Source organism: Nerophis lumbriciformis, linkage group LG25 (assembly GCF_033978685.3).
Source record: "Nerophis lumbriciformis linkage group LG25, RoL_Nlum_v2.1, whole genome shotgun sequence".
NCBI lineage: Eukaryota > Metazoa > Chordata > Actinopteri > Syngnathiformes > Syngnathidae > Nerophis > Nerophis lumbriciformis.
Genome location: NC_084572.2, coordinates 38109303 through 38128701, shown reverse-complemented (window position 1 = coordinate 38128701; position 19399 = coordinate 38109303). Strand labels below are relative to the sequence as shown.

The following is a 19399-nucleotide window of genomic DNA, read 5'->3' as shown; positions in this document are numbered from 1 at the left end:
AAAAAAGGGCAGCATAAAATAGAGAGTAGATCCAGCAGAAAACAGTAGTAGTTTTTTTCAATTTACAGTAATATGCTGTAAAAGTTATTGTCATTTTTTATGAATTTGATGGATAGTTTGCTGTAAAGTTAAGTTTTTTATTTTATTTTGTTTTTTTAGACAAAAACATGTTTTTGAAAGTATGATAATATACTGTAATATTTGTTGCAATATTGGACACTATTAAAGTTTAAAAGGTATGACATTTTAATCAGCACAGGCCAAAAGTTTGGACACACCTTCTCCTCATTCAATGCGTTTATTTTATTTTCATGACTATTGACATTGTAGATTGTCACATCAAAACTATGAATGAACACATGTGGAGTTATGTACTTAACAAAAAAAGTTGAAATAACTGGTGACATTCTAGTTTCTTCAAAATAGCCACCCCTTGCTCTGGTTACTGCTTTGCACACTCTTGGCATTCTCTCCATGAACTTCAAGAGGTAGTCACCTGAAATGGTTTTCACTTCACAGGTGTCATAGTTGTGATGCCTTCAGTGACAATCTACAATGTAAATAGTCATGAAAATAAAGAAAACGCATTGAATTGAGACGGTGTGTCCAAACTTTTGGCCTGTATTGTATATTTTTCTGTTCAAATTAAAAAAATCAAGGACATTTAGTGAGAAAACATGAAGTACTTTATTGATATAAAGAAGGCATTTGACACTATAGATCATCAAATTCTCATTTCTAAATGATATACTTATGGAGTTAGAGGAGTTGCACTAGACTGGTTAAGCAGCTATTTGCAACTACGCCAGCAATATGTTGAGATGGATGATCATAGGTCAGAATGTATGAATATTGAATGTCCAATTCCACAAGGTTCGATTTTAGGACCCACAGTTTTTATTTTATATAAATGATATTTGTGAGGTTTCGAAAATTTTGCAGTACGTATCATTCGCAGACGATACCTACCAATTTATACTGTTCAGGAGATGACTTGAAAATCTTAGCCGATAATATTGAAGAGGAAATGGTTGAACTAAAATTGTGGTTTGATGTAAATAAATGATCTTTAAATGTGGAAAATACAAAATGTATGGTATTCAGTAATAAAAGAAAGATAGAAGTTAGTTTATCCATAAACAATGTGAAAATTGAGAAGGTGTCTGAAATCAGATTTCTTGGGGTCATCTTCGATGAAAAGGTGACATGGAAAGCTCATATATTGCATGTGAAAAATAAGGTATCTAAAAGCTCATTTATTTAGAACAAGGTTAAATACAGTTTCCCGTATAATACAATGAGAATGTTATATTGCTCAATTATTCTACCTTATTTCAATTATTGTGCAGAAATATGGGGGAATACATATCACAGCAACATAATGCCTTTATAACGCCGCTCCCAGTCTGTGGAACGCTTTCCCTGACCACCTGAGGGCACCACAGACTGTGGATGCTTTTTAAAAAAAAAAAAAAAGGCTTAAAACCCCTTCTTTTAATAAACGCCTTTTTTTTTTTAGATATATGCATACTAGTTTTAGCTATTTGGCTGTTCTAGTTTTTATTTTTTTTTATTTTTTATTATCTTTTTATTTTTTTTATACACTGTAGCACTTTGAGGTTGTTTACTCAATGTAAAGTGCTTTTTACAAATAAAATCTATTATTTTTTTCTTTTTTTTTCTTTCACAGAAAAGAGTCATTCGTATTATTTTTAAAGTGGGATACAAAGACCACACAAATCCACTCTTCATTAGGTCAGGATTATTAAAACTAAAAGACATTGTAGACTTGCATACTCCAGTAGTGATGTTCAAAGCTAGAAATAAAGTTCTTCCAAAGGACTTACAAAAGTTATTTGTGTTCATGTCTGAAGATGAAAACCACAGAAGGCTGTATGACTTTAAACCAGGGGTCGGCAACCCGCGGCTCTAGCTCTTTAGCGCCGCCCTAGTGGCTCTCTGGAGCTTTTTTAAAAATGTATGAAAAATGGCAGAAGATGAGGGGGGGAAAAAATTATAATTTTGTTTTAATATGGTTTCTGTAGGAGGACAAACATGACACAAGCCTCCCTAATTGTTACAAAGCACACTGTTTATATTAAACAATTATATTAAACTGATTCGAGTATTTGGCTAGCGCCGCTTTGTCCTACTAATTTTGGCGGTCCTTGAACTCACCGTAGTTTGTTTACATGTGTAACTTTCTCCGACTTTCTAGGACGTGTTTTATACCACTTCTTTTTCTGTCTCATTTTGTCCACCAAACTTTTAACGTTGTGCATGAAAGGTGAGTTTTGTTGATGTTATTGACTTGTACGGAGTGCAAATCAGACATATTTGGTTTTGGTCACCGCATGACTGCAAGCTAATCGATGCTAACATGCTATTTAGGCGAGCTATATGTACATATTGCATCAATATGCCTCATTTGTAGCTATATTTGAGGTCATTTAGTTTCCTTTAAGTCCTCTTAATTCAATTTATATCTCATGACACACTATCTGTATGTAATGTAGCTTTTAATTTTTAGCGGCTCCAGACAGATTTGTTTTTGTATTTTTGGTCCAATATGGCTCTTTCAACATTTTGGGTTGCCGACCCCTGCTTTAAACAAATGTGCTTGTCTGTTGCTGGTGTGAAAGCATGGAATTCTCTAAAGAAAGACTTAAAAAGTTGCAAGAATATCTTTGAATTTAAAAAGAGTTACAAAAAGAGACAACTGGAATTACATCAAACTGATTTTTGATTTTGATTGGACGTGTCATTGGGAAAATGCTTAAATGAAAATGAAAAAGTATGTTGGAGTTGGGGTGTTGTTGGGGGGAACAGTGATAAAGTCATCTAAAATAATTTGTGTTAAAAAAGGGGACAGAAAAATATAAGAATATTATTCTTCCATCTGCTCCTTTCTGATCATGGAAATGTATAAGAAACAATGAACGTGTCAACTGTACGTGGCTTGTATATATGCATTTTCATGAAAGGAATAAAAAGAACCCGTTGGTGGACGCCGGCGGTGAGGGATGCCGTCAGGCTGAAGAAGGAGTCCTATCGGGTTCTTTTGGCTCATGGGACTCCCGAGGCAGCAGACAGGTACCGACAGGCCAAGCGGTGTGCGGCTTCAGCGGTCGCGGAGGCAAAAACTCGGACATGGGAGGAGTTCGGGGAGGCCATGGAAAAAGACTTCCGGACGGCTTCGAAGCAATTCTGGACCACCATCCGCCGCCTCAGGAAGGGGAAGCAGTGCAGTGTCAACACCGTGTATGGCGAGGATGGTGTTCTGCTGACCTCGACTGCGGATGTTGTGGATCGGTGGAGGGAATACTTCGAAGACCTCCTCAATCCTACCAGCACGTCTTCCTATGAGGAAGCAGGGCCTGGGGAGTCTGTGGTGGGCTCTCCTATTTCTGGGGCTGAGGTTGCCGAGGTAGTTAAAACGCTCCTCGGTGGCAAGGCCCCGGGGGTGGATGAGATCCGCCCGGAGTTCCTTAAGGCTCTGGATGTTGTGGGGATGTCTTGGTTGACAAGACTCTGCAACATTGCGTGGACATCGGGGGCGGTACCTCTGGATTGGCAGACCGGGGTGGTGGTTCCTCTCTTTAAGAAGGGGAACCGGAGGGTGTGTTCCAACTATCGTGGGATCACACTCCTCAGCCTTCCCGGTAAGGTCTATTCAGGTGTACTGGAGAGGAGACTACGCCGGATAGTCGAACCTCGGATTCAGGAGGAACAGTGTGGTTTTCGTCCTGGTCGTGGAACTGTGGACCAGCTCTATACTCTCGGCAGGGTCCTTGAGGGTGCATGGGAGTTTGCCCAACCAGTCTACATGTGCTTTGTGGACTTGGAGAAGGCATTCGACCGTGTCCTGTGGGGAGTGCTCAGAGAGTATGGGGTAACGGACTGTCTTATTGTGGCAGTTCGCTCCCTGTATGATCAGTGTCAGAGCTTGGTCCGCATTGCCGGCAGTAAGTCGGACACGTTTCCAGTGAGGGTTGGACTCCGCCAACAGTAAGTCGGACACGTTTCCAGTGAGGGTTGGACTCCGCCAAGGCTGCCCTTTGTCACCGATTCTGTTCATAACCTTTATGGACAGAATTTCTAGGCGCAGTCAGGGCGTTGAGGGTATCTGGTTTGGTGGCTGCAGGATTAGGTCTCTGCTATTTGCAGATGATGTGGTCCTGATGGCTTCCTCCGGCCAAGATCTTCAGCTCTCACTGGATCGGTTCGCAGCCGAGTGTGAAGCGACTGGGATGGGAATCAGCACCTCCAAGTCCGAGTCCATGGTTCTCTCCCGGAAAAGGGTGGAGTGCCATCTCCGGGTTGGGGAGGAGATCTTGCCCCAAGTGGAGGAGTTCAAGTACCTCGGAGTCTTGTTCACGAGTGGGGGAAGAGTGGATCGTGAGATCGACAGGCGGATCGGTGCGGCGTCTTCAGTAATGCGGACGCTGTATCGATCCGTTGTGGTGAAGAAGGAGCTGAGCCGGAAGGCAAAGCTCTCGATTTACCAGTCGATCTACGTTCCCATCCTCACCTATGGTCATGAGCTTTGGGTTATGACCGAAAGGACAAGATCACGGGTACAAGCGGCCGAAATGAGTTTCCTCCGCCGGGTGGCGGGGCTCTCCCTTAGAGATAGGGTGAGAAGCTCTGTCATCCGGGAGGAGCTCAAAGTAAAGCCGCTGCTCCTCCACATCGAGAGGAGCCAGATGAGGTGGTTCGGGCATCTGGTCAGGATGCCACCCGAACGCCTCCCTAGGAAGGTGTTTCGGGCACGTCCGACCGGTAGGAGGCCACGGGGAAGACCCAGGACACGCTGGGAAGACTATCTCTCCCGGCAGGCCTGGGAACGCCTCGGGATCCCCCGGGAGGAGCTGGACCAAGTGGCTGGGGAGAGGAAAGTATGGGCTTCCCTGCTTAAGCTGCTGCCCCCGCGACCCGACCTCGGATAAGCGGAAGAAGATGGATGGATGGAATAAAAAGAAATGATGATAATGATGATACATATCATTTCCAGGTGTTTGCGGACCCGATATAATGATGTCGCGGGCCCTTGACTTTGAATCCTGTGTTTTATGAGGAAGGGCGTTTATCTTACATGACGTCACCAAAACCCAGAACTCCCGAAGCGACGGCACGAGTGCCTCTTCTTCCCAAACGTGGAGCGCACGAGTGACACGGGTGCCATTTTGTCGCCAGGTGCGAGGAGAAGTACGACGCCCTGCAGAAAAAAGCCTCCACGGCGCGCGTGGAAACCAGGTACGCGTCGGAGGAGCACCGATACGTCCGGGAGGAGAAGGACAAAATGGCTATGGAGATGTTCGAACAATGGCTGGTGAGTGAGTGCCTTCTCGCCTCTGTCGCCTCAACTCTTGTCCCCCGAGTGCCGAAACGCTCTTCTTTGTAACACCAGGCCAAGAAGGATGTGCAGCAGAAGCGACAGAGGGAAGAGAGGCGAGTACAAGTCATACTGCGGGACAGCCCTCCTCCACCATGGAGCCCCCCGAATAACACCATTCAGTTTAGGAAGTAAACCTTTCCTACTTTCCTGCTTCACATCGCTGACTTTTGTCCAGTTCTCACCTAAAATACTTTTGACTGGTATCGAGTCCGCTCTGCCTTTGTCAGCTGGGATAGGCTCCAGTATTTAAACCGTAAAATTGAATGAACATATTCTGACGTTTCAAGAGTCAAATGTATGATTTATTATTATTATTCATGCTTCATATGTGTTTGTACATAGGTGATTTTCATGACAATGTTGTGATAAAAGTAGCATGTTTTAAAAATGTTTATATTTAAATTCAGTGACAAATTCCAAAAATTCCCAGATTTCCCAGAATTCCGGGACATTTTTTCCCCATTCAAAATGAATTGGCCATTTTTCAAACTTCCACCATTTCCACATATTTCAACCTGTTCAAACCATTTCACCTTCAACACATTCCACCATCCTGGACATTCAAACTACCGTTTTTCCAAGTTCAAAAAAAATTCCAAGATTTTCCAGAATTCCTGGTTTTCCAAAGCCCTATTTCCACCATCTTGTCTTGCGACTCTCCTCCCACATTTTTCAACCAACTTCAACCGTTCCACCGTCAAAACATTTTTCTTAATTAGGACAAAAAACGAAATTGTTTTTTGAACTGCAAAAATTCCCAGTTTTCCCGAAATTCCAGGAATTCCTTAATACCATTTCTCAATTCAACATAGATAGATAGTACTTTATTGATTCCTTCAGGAGAGTTCCCTCAGGAAAATTTAAATTCCAGCAGCAGTGTACAGAATTGAGATCGAATTTAAAAAGTAAATAATAAATAATGATAATAAATAATTCCCAAATTCCCATGAAATTACCATTGAAATTACCATTGAAATCAATAGGACATTCTTCGAAGTACCACAACTCCCACATTTTTCATTTGATTCAAACTGTTCCTACTGCAACATAGCAAACAAAGCCTGTTTGGAAATTGTGTGCTGTACTTCAACAATTCTAAAAAATATTCCAGGATTTCCCATAATTCCCTTTTCTTTTTCTTTTTTCTCATTTTCCCCATTCAAAATGAATTGGCCATTTTTCAAACTTCCACCATTTCCACATATTTCAACCTGTTCAAACCATTCCACCTTCAACACATTCCACTATCCTGGACATTCAAACTACCCTTTTTCCAAGTTAAAAAAAAAAAATTCCAGGATTTTACAGAATTCCTGGTTTTCCAAGCCCTATTTTCACCCTTTTTTCTGGCGACTACTCCTCCCACATTTTTCAGCCCACTTCAACCGTTCCACCGTCAAAACATTCCTCTTAATTAGGACAAAAAACAAAGTTGTTTTTTGAACTGCAACAATTCCCAGTTTTCACGAAATTCCAGGAATTCCCTAATACCATTTCTCAATTCAACTTAGATAGATAGTACTTTATTGATCCCTTCATGAGAGTTCCCTCAGGAAAAATACAATTCAAGCAGCAGTGTACAGAATTGAGATCGAATTTAAAAAGTAAAAATGGAATAATAAATAATGGGGGTACACTGTATGTTATTGTTTTGCACGTTACTACATCAACATTCCTCAACCAATTAAAAAAAATTCCAACACTAACCATTTGAACTTATTCAGAACAATTCAAGAAAATTTGCGCTTTTACCGAAATTCCCAAATTTCCATGAAATTCCCATTGAAATCAATGGGACATTCTTCGAAGTTCTACAACTCCCACATTTTTCATTTGATTCAAACTGTTCCAACTTGAAAATATTCAGCCTGTTTGGGAATCGTGTGCTCTACTTCAACAATTCTAAAAAAAAATTCCAGGATTTCCCATAATTCCCTTTTTTTTTTTCATTTTCCCCATTCAAAATGAATAGTCCATTTTTCAAACTTCCACAATTCCCACATTCTTCAAGCCATTCAAACCATTCCAACTCTAAATTATTCAGCCTGTTCAAAATGGTGTGCTCTCTTTCAAGAATTTAACACATTTCCCGGATTTCCAAGAATTCCCAGTTTTGCATGTTTTAAAATGTTTTTTATTTAACTTCAAGCATCTGAAATTCCGGCGAAAATCCAAGTTATCCAATTATTTTCCTGTCAAAATATCCTTTAAAAAAAAAATATATATATATATATATATATATATATATATGTATATATATATATATATATATATATATATATATATATGTATATATATATATATATATATATATATATATATATATATATATATATATATATATATATATATATATATATCATACTTGCCAACCCTCCCGAATTTTCCGGGAGACTCCCGAAATTCAGGGCCTCTCCCGAAAACCTCCCGGGACAAATATTCTCCCGAAAATCTCCCGATTTTCAGCCGGAGCTGGAGGCCACGCCCCCTCCAGCTCCATGAGGACCTGAGTGAGGACAGCCTTTTTTCACGACGGGAGGACAACAGGGTGACAAAAACTAAATCATCCAGACTAGAGACAAATTGTATTATTATGTTTATCTTACCTAAAAATAAATAAATATATATATATATATATATATATATATATATATATATATATATATATATATATATATATTTTTTTTTTTTTTTAAATAACTAAATACATTTTTACTATATTTTGCTAAAAACATCAAAATTAATTGTATTTTTATTTGTATTTTTTCTGACTCCTTATTACATCCAGCCATAGAATTATACATTGTTAAAATAAACATATTTGAAATAATTAATTTTAAATTATAATAATTCATTTAAAATGACCATATTTAATTATTAAAATAATTGCTTGTTTATCAACAACTTTAGCATTTTATTCATTACATTTTGAAGCTCTCAGAAACCAAGTTATGTTATATTCCTTAATATTTATTTATGCAAGTTTGAAATATCAATTATCTAAACACAGCTTTGTTTGCATATTTTCAGGATGTATGTATGTATATATATATATGTATATATATATATATGTATGTATATATATGTATATATATATATATATATATATATATATATATATATATATATATATATATATATATATATATATATATATATATATATATATATATATATATATATATGTGTGTGTGTGTATTAAATACTTGACTTGGTGAATTCTAGCTGTCAATATACTCCTCCCCTCTTAACCACGCCCCCAACCACGCCGCGCCCCACCCCCCCACCTCCCGAAATCGGAGGTCTCAAGGTTGGCAAGTATAATATATATTTTAGTACATATATGTATATATTTGTATATATATATAGCACAGCCCCTGGCCACATTATTTTTAACCCAATGTGGCCCTCTGGTCTACATTATATAAAAATAATCTAAAAATATTTTTTTGTTCACTGACAAATACATTTTCTATAGCTCAAGATCAGCGTGGGAGAATGACCACTAAGTCGCCCATTGTCATCAAATTATAGAAATCCTGCATATTTAGCAAAATAATATGCTGACAATGTTACCGAAGCGTGGGGTGCTTTTACTTTGAAAAGCCACAAATCGGAAGCGTGTGTGCTACGCTGACGTCACAAATCCCATACTAACTCACTGACAGAGCCGCCTTTCACAATCATTGCTGCTGGGAAGGCGGAAGCGGTCAACTTGTGTCAAGAGTCCTAATAAAGGTAAGACTGTTCGCTGTTTGACCCTGTTTTTGCACCTTTTGTACGTTTCTATGAATCGAATTGTTCACTTGGACATCCCGCGTTGTGTCCAAAAGAAACATTACAGGAGAGAAGGTAAGAACATGAGTTGTTATAGGTAAACTTACCTTTCTTCACGCAAGCTAGCCAGCTAAGCTAGCGGCAATAAAAGTAACTTATCGGTCATTCCAGGACGCGAAAGTCAATATTATCTGTAGTAGCTGGGGTCAATATCATGTGTAGTGTGTCACTAGTAGCTGGGGTCATTGAAGGTGCGGGACCTGATTGAGCTGGAATGAAAGGCTCTTTATGTGGTGCTTGAACCAGGACCAGGCTAACACGGTTCGACTGGCACTCTTTTTTTTAGTCTCCTAGTAGTAAATACTCATTAGTCTCCTAGTAGTGAACATTAGTCTCCTAGTAGTGTACACGTCACACTCATTAGTCTCCTAGTAGTGAACATTAGTCTCCTAGTAGTGAACATTAGTCTCCTAGTAGTGTACACGTCACAGTCATTAGTCTCCTAGTAGTGAACACTCATTAGTCTCCTAGTAGTGTACACGTCAGTCATTTATCAGTCATTAGTCTCCTAGTAGTGTACACGTCACAGTCATTAGTCTAGTAGTGAACACTCATTAGTCTCCTAGTAGTGAACATTAGTCTCCTAGTAGTGTACACGTCAGTCATTAGTCCCCTAGTAGTGAACACTCATTAGTCTCCTAGTAGTGAACATTAGTCTTCTAGTAGTGTACACGTCACAGTCATTTATCAGTCATTAGTCTCCTAGTAGTGAACATTAGTCTCCTAGTAGTGTACACGTCACAGTCATTAGTCTCCTAGTAGTGAATACTCATTAGTCTCCTAGTAGTGAACATTAGTCTCCTAGTAGTGTACACGTCACAGTCGCTAGTCTCCTAGTAGTGAACACTCATTAGTCTCCTACTAGTGAATACTCATTAGTCTCCTAGTAGTGTACATTAGTCTCCTAGTAGTGTACATTAGTCTCCTAGTAGTGTACACGTCAGTCATTGATCAGTCATTAGTCTCCTAGTAGTGTGCACGTCAGTCATTTATCACTGTCTCCTAGTAGTGAATACTCATTAGTCTCCTAGTAGTGTACATTAGTCTCCTAGTAATGAACATTAGTCTCCTAGTAGTGTAAACATCAGTCATTTATGACTCATTAGTCTCCTTGTAGTGAACATTAGTCTCCTAGTAGTGAACATTAGTCTCCTAGTAGTGTACATGTCACAGACATTAGTCTCCTAGTAGTGAACACTCATTAGTCTCCTAGTAGTGTACACGTCCAGTCATTTATCAGTCATTAGTCTCCTAGTAGTGAACATTAGTCTCCTAGTAGTGTACACGTCACAGTCATTTATTAGTCATTAGTCTCCTAGTAGTGTGCACGTCAGTCATTTATCACTCATTAGTCTCCTATAGTAGTGAACATTAGTCTCCTAGTAGTGTACACGTCACAGTCATTAGTCTCCTAGTAGTGAACATTAGTCTCCTAGTAGTGTACACGTCACAGTCGCTAGTCTCCTAGTAGTGAACACTCATTAGTCTCCTACTAGTGAATACTCATTAGTCTCCTAGTAGTGTACACGTCACAGTCATTTATCAGTCATTAGTCTCCTAGTAGTGAACATTAGTCTCCTAGTAGTGTACACGTCACAGTCATTAGTCTCCTAGTAGTGAATACTCATTAGTCTCCTAGTAGTGAACATTAGTCTCCTAGTAGTGTACACGTCACAGTCGCTAGTCTCCTAGTAGTGAACACTCATTAGTCTCCTACTAGTGAATACTCATTAGTCTCCTAGTAGTGTACATTAGTCTCCTAGTAGTGTACATTAGTCTCCTAGTAGTGTACACGTCAGTCATTGATCAGTCATTAGTCTCCTAGTAGTGTGCACGTCAGTCATTTATCACTGTCTCCTAGTAGTGAATACTCATTAGTCTCCTAGTAGTGTACATTAGTCTCCTAGTAATGAACATTAGTCTCCTAGTAGTGTAAACATCAGTCATTTATGACTCATTAGTCTCCTTGTAGTGAACATTAGTCTCCTAGTAGTGAACATTAGTCTCCTAGTAGTGTACATGTCACAGACATTAGTCTCCTAGTAGTGAACACTCATTAGTCTCCTAGTAGTGTACACGTCCAGTCATTTATCAGTCATTAGTCTCCTAGTAGTGAACATTAGTCTCCTAGTAGTGTACACGTCACAGTCATTTATTAGTCATTAGTCTCCTAGTAGTGTGCACGTCAGTCATTTATCACTCATTAGTCTCCTATAGTAGTGAACATTAGTCTCCTAGTAGTGTACACGTCACAGTCATTAGTCTCCTAGTAGTGAACATTAGTCTCCTAGTAGTGTACACGTCACAGTCGCTAGTCTCCTAGTAGTGAACACTCATTAGTCTCCTACTAGTGAATACTCATTAGTCTCCTAGTAGTGTACATTAGTCTCCTAGTAGTGTACACGTCACAGTCATTTATCAGTCATTAGTCTCCTAGTAGTGAACATTAGTCTCCTAGTAGTGTACACGTCACAGTCATTAGTCTCCTAGTAGTGAATACTCATTAGTCTCCTAGTAGTGAACATTAGTCTCCTAGTAGTGTACACGTCACAGTCGCTAGTCTCCTAGTAGTGAACACTCATTAGTCTCCTACTAGTGAATACTCATTAGTCTCCTAGTAGTGTACATTAGTCTCCTAGTAGTGTACATTAGTCTCCTAGTAGTGTACACGTCAGTCATTGATCAGTCATTAGTCTCCTAGTAGTGTGCACGTCAGTCATTTATCACTAATGTCTCCTAGTAGTGAATACTTATTAGTCTCCTAGTAGTGTACATTAGTCTCCTAGTAATGAACATTAGTCTCCTAGTAGTGTAAACGTCAGTTATTTATCACTCATTAGTCTCCTAGTAGTGTACACGTCAGTCATTTATCATTCATTAGTCTCCTAGTAGTGAACACTCATTAGTCTCCTACTAGTGAATACTCATTAGTCTCCTAGTAGTGTACATTAGTCTCCTAGTAGTGTACATTAGTCTCCTAGTAATGAACATTAGTCTCCTAGTAGTGTACATTAGTCTCCTAGTAGTGTACATTAGTCTCCTAGTAGTGTACACGTCAGTCATTTATCACTCATTAGTCTCCTAGTAGTGAATACTCATTAGTCTCCTAGTAGTGTACATTAGTCTCCTAGTAATGAACATTAGTCTCCTAGTAGTGTAAACATCAGTCATTTATCACTCATTAGTCTCCTAGTAGTGTACACGTCAGTCATTTATCACTCATTAGTCTCCTAGTAGTGAATAATTAGTCTCCTAGTAGTGTACATTAGTCTCCTAGTAGTGTAAATTAGTCTCCTAGTAGTGTTCACGTCAGTCATTTATCAGTCATTAGTCTCCTAGTAGTGTACATTAGTCTCCTAGTAGTGAACTTTAGTTTCCTAGTAGTGTACACGTCAGTCATTTATCACTCATTAGTCTCCTAGTAGTGAACATTAGTCTCCTAGTAGTGTACACGTCACAGTCATTTATCAGTCATTAGTCTCCTAGTAGTGTACATTAGTCTCCTAGTAATGAACATTAGTCTCCTAGTAGTGTAAACATCAGTCATTTATCACTCATTAGTCTCCTAGTAGTGTACACGTCAGTCATTTATCACTCATTAGTCTCCTAGTAGTGAATACTCATTAGTCTCCTAGTAGTGTACATTAGTCTCCTAGTAATGAACATTAGTCTCCTAGTAGTGTAAACATCAGTCATTTATCACTCATTAGTCTCCTAGTAGTGTACACGTCAGTCATTTATCATTCATTAGTCTCCTAGTAGTGAATACTCATTAGTCTCCTAGTAGTGTACATTAGTCTTCAAGTAGTATAAATTAGTCTCCTAGTAGTGTACACGTCACAGTCATTTATCAGTCATTAGTCTCCTAGTAGTGAACATTAGTCTCCTAGTAGTGTACTAGTCAGTCATTTATCAGTCATTAGTCTCCCAGTAGTGAACATTAGTCTCCTAGTAGTGTACACGTCACAGTCATTTATCAGTCATTAGTCTCCTAGTAGTGAACATTAGTCTCCTAGTAGTGTACACATCACAGTCATTTATCAGTCATTAGTCTCCTAGTAGTGAACATTAGTCTCCTAGTAGTGTACACGTCAGTCATTTATCAGTCATTAGTCTCCAAGTAGTGTACATTAGTCTCCTAGTAGTGTACACGTCACAGTCATTTATCAGTCATTAGTCTCCTAGTAGTGAACATTAGTCTCCTAGTAGTGTACACGTCAGTCATTTATCAGTCATTAGTCTCCAAGTAGTGTACATTAGTCTCCTAGTAGTGTGCACGTCACAGTCATTTATCAGTCATTAGTCTCCTAGTAGTGATTCAGGCATCTGGTCAGGAAGCCACCCGAACGCCCCCTCAGGGAGGTGTTTAGGGCACATCTGACCTGTAGGAGACCAAGGGGGAGACCCAGGACACGTTGGGAAGACTATGTCTCCCGGCTGTCCTGGGAACGTCTCAGGATCCCCCGGGAGGAGCTGGACGAAGTGGCTGGGGAGAGGGGAGTCTGGGCTTCCCTGCTTAGGCTGCTGCCCCCGCGACCCGACCTCGGATAAGTGGAAAAAGATGGATGGATGGAGAAAATATTAAGTACTTCATTGACACATCATTTCCAGGTGTTTGCGGTCCAGTTCTGGCCCCCGGGCCTTGAGTTAGACACCTGTGAACTAGGATGTGTGTTTAATGTCGTGAGTGTTGGTGATAGTGGTGGTGACGACAACAACCCGAGCAAATACGTATATGTTCCCTCATTTATGAGGTCAGAGGTCCTCACAATCTCTCTTCTTTACAACAAATGTTTAACATGGAAGAGAACCAACACAGGGCAACCCCAAAGATTTGTCAGACGTGGTCGAGGTCCTTCATCGTTCCTCCGCAGTCTGCCAGTGTCAAATGTCTGTGGGGGTACCAGTGTGGATTCTATCATCCACTCTGTAGCTGCAGGTCCACGGTGCAGCTCCTGAACCCAACCAAGCTGTACAGTAGGTCAGCAGGCTCTCCAGTCTCCATGCCAGATCTAAACAAGTTTATCAGCAGGGGTTGGCAGAGTCTTTCATGTTGAATTGAGTTGAGTTTGAGTTTATTTGGAACATGCAAGTATACAACATGATACATCACAATTTCCAGTTTGTCTTTTCAACATGTTGGAAAAGATAGTAGGAAGAAGCAGAGCTTATTTAATCCGACCCCTTTTTCTTTTACATCAGTTGCTAAAACTTTTGTTCACTTCCTGTTTTCAATTTATTCACAATAACGGTACACAAAAGTGTCGGTTCGGTACGTACCTCGGTCTAGAGGTCACGGTTCGGTTCATTTTCGGTACAGTAAGAAAACAACAAAATATACATTTTAGGGTTATTTATTTACTAAATTTGCAAAATCTTCCACCAAAAATATTTTTCTGAGTGTAATATTTGATGTGAAGTAATGGGAACCTTGGATAGGTCAATAATTCATAATAACATTGATTTTGATTCAATATTATGTTTTGAGCAATGACAGTTTGAAAGAAAAAATAACAGCTTTGTTTTATTAGTCAACATTGCAACTTTTTCTAAATTACATTTAAGCTTTTTTATTTCACTTTTGTTATGTTTTTGTTTATTTTAATAGTATTTTTAGAATGTGCCGTGGGCCTTTAAAACATTAGCTGTGGGCCGCAAATGGCCTCCGGGGCACACTTTTGACACCCCTGCTATAGCATACTTGCCAACCTTGAGACCTCCGATTTCGGGGGGGGGGGGCGTGATCGGGGGTGGGGCGGGGCGTGGTTGGGGGTGTGGTTAAGATATATATATATATATATATATATATATATATATATATATATATATATATATATATATATATATATATATGTGTATATATATATAAGAAATACTTGACTTTCAGTGAATTCTAGCTATATATATATTTTATTACATATATATATATATATATATATATATATATATATATATAAGAAATACTTGACTTTCAGTGAATTCTAGCTATATATATATATATATATATATATATATATATATATATATATATATATATATATATATATATATATATATATATATATATAAATAAATAAAAGAAAGAAATACTTGAATTTCAGTGATCATTTATTTACACATATACACACACATAACACTCGTCTACTCATTGTTGAGTTAAGGGTTGAATTGTCCATCCTTGTTCTATTCTCTGTCACTATTTCAGAACACACGCATTATACAAATATACATTATAAAATCAATAAGAAAACGGGAGCTCTAATTTGGGAGTCTGAATTAGGATCAGAAGTTCCTATATAAACGTTGCGCACTCACGTCGCCATTTTGTATTGATTACTGCAGCTGTGCACTGGATTCATTCACAAATACAAACTACAACTCACAAACACTTTAGAGTTAGGCTCCACCATCAGAATGTGTACTTAAATTTATAAAGATTACATGGATATTATTCAGTTAGTTGATTCACCAAAACTAACCTGTTATACAGGAGGAAAAAGCACACAGGACGTTTCAATTGTTCACAGACTGGTCGCTCTCATCAGAATGACAAGACACTTCCGGTCTGCAGGTGATAGCATTCAATTGGGAAGAAACGCCCTACTGCCCCCTACTGACCAATGTGAATACTGATAAATGTGTAATGACCGCTCCAAAAACGAATTCAAACCACAAAATAAAATAAATAAATCAACACAAAAATGTGACACATTATGGGTGGGTCACATATGCATGTACAGTAGATGGCAGTATTGTCCTGTTTAAAAGTGTCACAACATTGCTGTTTACGGCAGACGAACTGCTTTACGGTACGAAAACTTGACTGCTGTTGTGTGTTGTTACCGCGCTGGGAGGACGTTAATGAAATTGCCTAACAATAAACCCACATAAGAAACCAAGAACTCGCCCTCGATCATTAGCTGTTTATATTGTGAGAAAGCGGACGTGTGAACAGGCTGTCAACACGTCACTCAGGTCCGCATGGAGCTGGAGGGGGCGTGGCCTCCAGCTCCGCCTGAATTTCGGGAGATTTTCGGGAGAAAATTTGTCCCGGGAGGTTTTCGGGAGAGGCGCTGAATTTTGGGAGTCTGCCGGAAAATCCGTGAGGGTTGGCAAGTATGTGCTATAGATAATAAAAACTAAATGTGATAAATCTATGGATAAAAAGCAGAGCCTGGCGACGCATGCGCGTTTATCATAACTCTCTCTCTCTCTCTCTCTGTCTCTGCCCCTCCCTCACTAATGCTGCTGTTTGTTTTGTTTTTAACCCCTTCTTAACCCTGAACGTACATTGAAAATACACGCAACCCTAACTCAAAATGCCGGACATTTGAGGCATTTAAGAAACTCCGCCCTGACAGCTCCGCAAAAGAGGACATGTCCGGTGAAAAGAGGACGTACGGTCAGTCTATCGTAGCCCGTTAGCTGCTAGCATGCCGTGAGTTGTGCCTCGGTGTGCATTGTTTACACAACGTGCGTTACGCTACTTAATATGTCCGTGTGGAAACTCGTTCGGTACACCTCCCGAACCGAACCGGAACCCACATACCGAAACGGTTCAATGCAAATACACGTACCGTTACACCCTTACAATATACTCCATAAGTAATCACAATAAAAATTAAAGCTGCAAGCAGCGTTGGTCGGGCCCGTGTATTTGGCAGGTGCTAGTCCTAAGTGTCCCAATACTTTCGTCCAGTTTTAGTCCCAAGTGTCCCAATACTTTTGGCAAGTTGTAGTCCTAAGTGTCCCAATACTTTTGTCAAGTTGTAGTCCCAAGTGTCCCAATACTTTTGTCCAGTTTTCGGCCTAAAAGTCCCAATACTTTTGTCCAGTTTTCGGCCTAAGTGTCCCAATACTTTTGTCCGGTGGTAGTCATAAGTGTCCCAATACTTTTGTCTAGTGTGCCTACCTTGTCTGCATTGTGTAGGCACGTTGGTGCTTCCTGCTTTTAAGCAGCCATCTTAAAAAAACAGCAGCGCAGCAGCATCAGCGCAGCGGGTCTTTGAAGGGTCATAAAATCAAAACCGGAGCAGGTATTAAAACGCTGTTCTGTTATTTTATACACAAGGGTTTAATCTCTCTCCTGTGTTAGTTTGAAGCCGAAACGACAAACGCGCTCAGAGGAGATAGTTTTTGAAGGAAGGTGACCGGTTTTTACAAAAAATTTGTTTTGAAAGGGGAATAGCAAACTTCCTGTTGATTTTTGCTGGGGGTTGTCAATTTATGAAATGTAGGTCTAAGTGAGACCTACATAGAGGTTTTTGTTTGATGTCTCTCCGACCTTTCCAGTGGGAGTTACAGGCAGTTTTGTCAGTTTTTTGTGCGTTTTATTAAAAAATTGCGCTAGAGCACAATTTTGAGATTTGGGGTTAGGTTTTTTATTAGATCTCAATTTTTGCCAGTCCTGATGTGTGCGTTCAGTTTGGTGAGTTTTGAAGCATGTTAAGGGGGTCAAATTACAGCTCAAAGAGGCAAAAGTGACTGTTTTTAGTACTTTTTTGTCTTGAAGGGAGAATTGCCAACTTCCTGTTGATTTTAGCCCGAGAATGTACCATTATGAAATGTAGGTCTAAGTCAGACCTACATAGAGGTTTTTGTTTCATGTCTCTCTGACCTTCCTAGTGGGAGTTACAGGCAGTCTAGTTTTTTTTTTTCTAGGGGGCGCTAGAGCGCAATTTTGAGTTTTGTGGGGTTTTTTTTTTTTTAAAGGCAATTTTCGCAGGTCCTGATGTGTGGGTCAAATATGGTGAGTTTTGAAGCATGTTAAGTGGGTCAAATTACAGTTTAATGTGGCGGCGAAAGAATAAAGAATAAAACCTTACAAATTCAATAGGTCCTTATGTCCCATTGCATAAGGACTCCCTTTGGGAGTCCTTATACAATGGGCCATGCGGGCCCTAATAAATAAATAATACTCGGTGAAGTAAGTTACATTTCATATGGTGAGATGAGTGAGATTATCTTGAAAATGAACAGATGGATGGATGAAATAAATTCAGAATGTTTATCATGGTGTGCTTTGAGAGATGTTTGTGGACCAGGGGACTCATGTACGAAGCTTGCGTATGCACAAAAACCTGCCATGCTTCACGCCAATTTCATGCTTCACTTACGCACATCCTTAAATGAGACGCACCGTTTTATTAGCCGCAGGGTTCAAAGCGCAGGAAGAAAGTTCGTAAATGTAAGATAGGTTTTTCCTCAGAATGATGCCGCCATACAACACAGTGTAATTCCAAAGAAAATGCTGACTCTCTCATCCCGCCCCACACAGATGTTCCAAATTAAGAGGATCTGCTGCATCGGCGCTGGCTACGTGGGAGGCCCCACATGCAGCGTGATCGCCCACATGTGTCCGGAGATCACCGTGACCGTGGTGGATGTCAACGAGTCCCGGATAAACGCCTGGAACTCGAACACGCTTCCCATATACGAGGTAACGCATGTGCGATTTGTAAGACCTCAAGAGGTGAAGGGTGCGGCGCTAAGCACAGGCCGTGCTAAATAACCAACGAGGTCAGGTTTAGTTTGGATCCTGAACACGCCGGTTCAGTGGGAGGGAATGCCTGACTGATTGCACTCCCAAGTTGTCAGACAGAACTTGGCTGATTTAAAGGCTGCATGCCGTGCACGCCGGTCACTGGGTGTGGTCGCCAATGTTCAAGTTGAGTCAACGTAGAGTTTTATGACCACAGCAGTCCATCACTAGGAGAAAATGACTTCCAGATGCCTCCATTGTCGCAATTTGTCTGTCCCTGCACACGGTGTTGCTCAATTGTGACGAAGGCGGAAAGTGGAGTTCCTTTCATCATCTTGTGTCCCCCCACAGCCTGGCCTGAAGGAGGTGGTTGAATCATGCCGAGGGAGGAACTTATTTTTCTCCACAGACATTGACTCAGCCATTCGGGATGCCGACCTTGTTTTTATCTCAGTGAGTTTTACACACACACACACACACACACACACACACACACACACACACACACACACACACACACACACACACACACACACACACGAGGGCTGGGCGATAAGCCTGAAAACTGTATCACAATATACAGTACAGGCCAAAAGTTTGGACACACCTTCTCCTCATTCAATGCGTTTTCTTTATTTCCATGACTATTTACATTGTAGATTGTCACATCACAACTATGAATG

The 19399-nt window shown here is 40.0% G+C and overlaps 2 protein-coding genes across 4 annotated transcripts in view; both read left to right on the top strand.

Moving 5' to 3' along the window:
• The window catches only part of map9 (microtubule-associated protein 9), a 30539-nt gene extending 22927 nt beyond the window's left edge, over positions 1–7612 (top strand). For both annotated transcript variants that reach the window (XM_061984372.2, XM_061984371.2), the window contains exons 12-13: positions 5197–5332; positions 5411–7612. In XM_061984372.2, coding sequence (XP_061840356.1) covers positions 5197–5332; positions 5411–5530 — 256 coding nt within the window. In that variant the 3' untranslated portion in view covers positions 5531–7612. The remainder of the gene's footprint in view (positions 1–5196; positions 5333–5410) is intronic.
• A 1254-nt stretch (positions 7613–8866) lies between these two features.
• The window catches only part of ugdh (UDP-glucose 6-dehydrogenase), a 38981-nt gene continuing 28448 nt past the window's right edge, over positions 8867–19399 (top strand). Inside the window, exons 1-3 of one of the 2 annotated variants that reach the window (XM_061984369.1) lie at positions 8867–9136; positions 18513–18674; positions 19068–19169. In XM_061984369.1, the coding sequence (XP_061840353.1) occupies positions 18513–18674; positions 19068–19169 (264 nt within the window). In that variant the 5' untranslated portion in view covers positions 8867–9136. Of the gene's footprint in view, positions 9137–9228; positions 9251–18512; positions 18675–19067; positions 19170–19399 lie in introns of those variants that run through there. The other variant, XM_061984370.1, reaches the window with a different exon arrangement.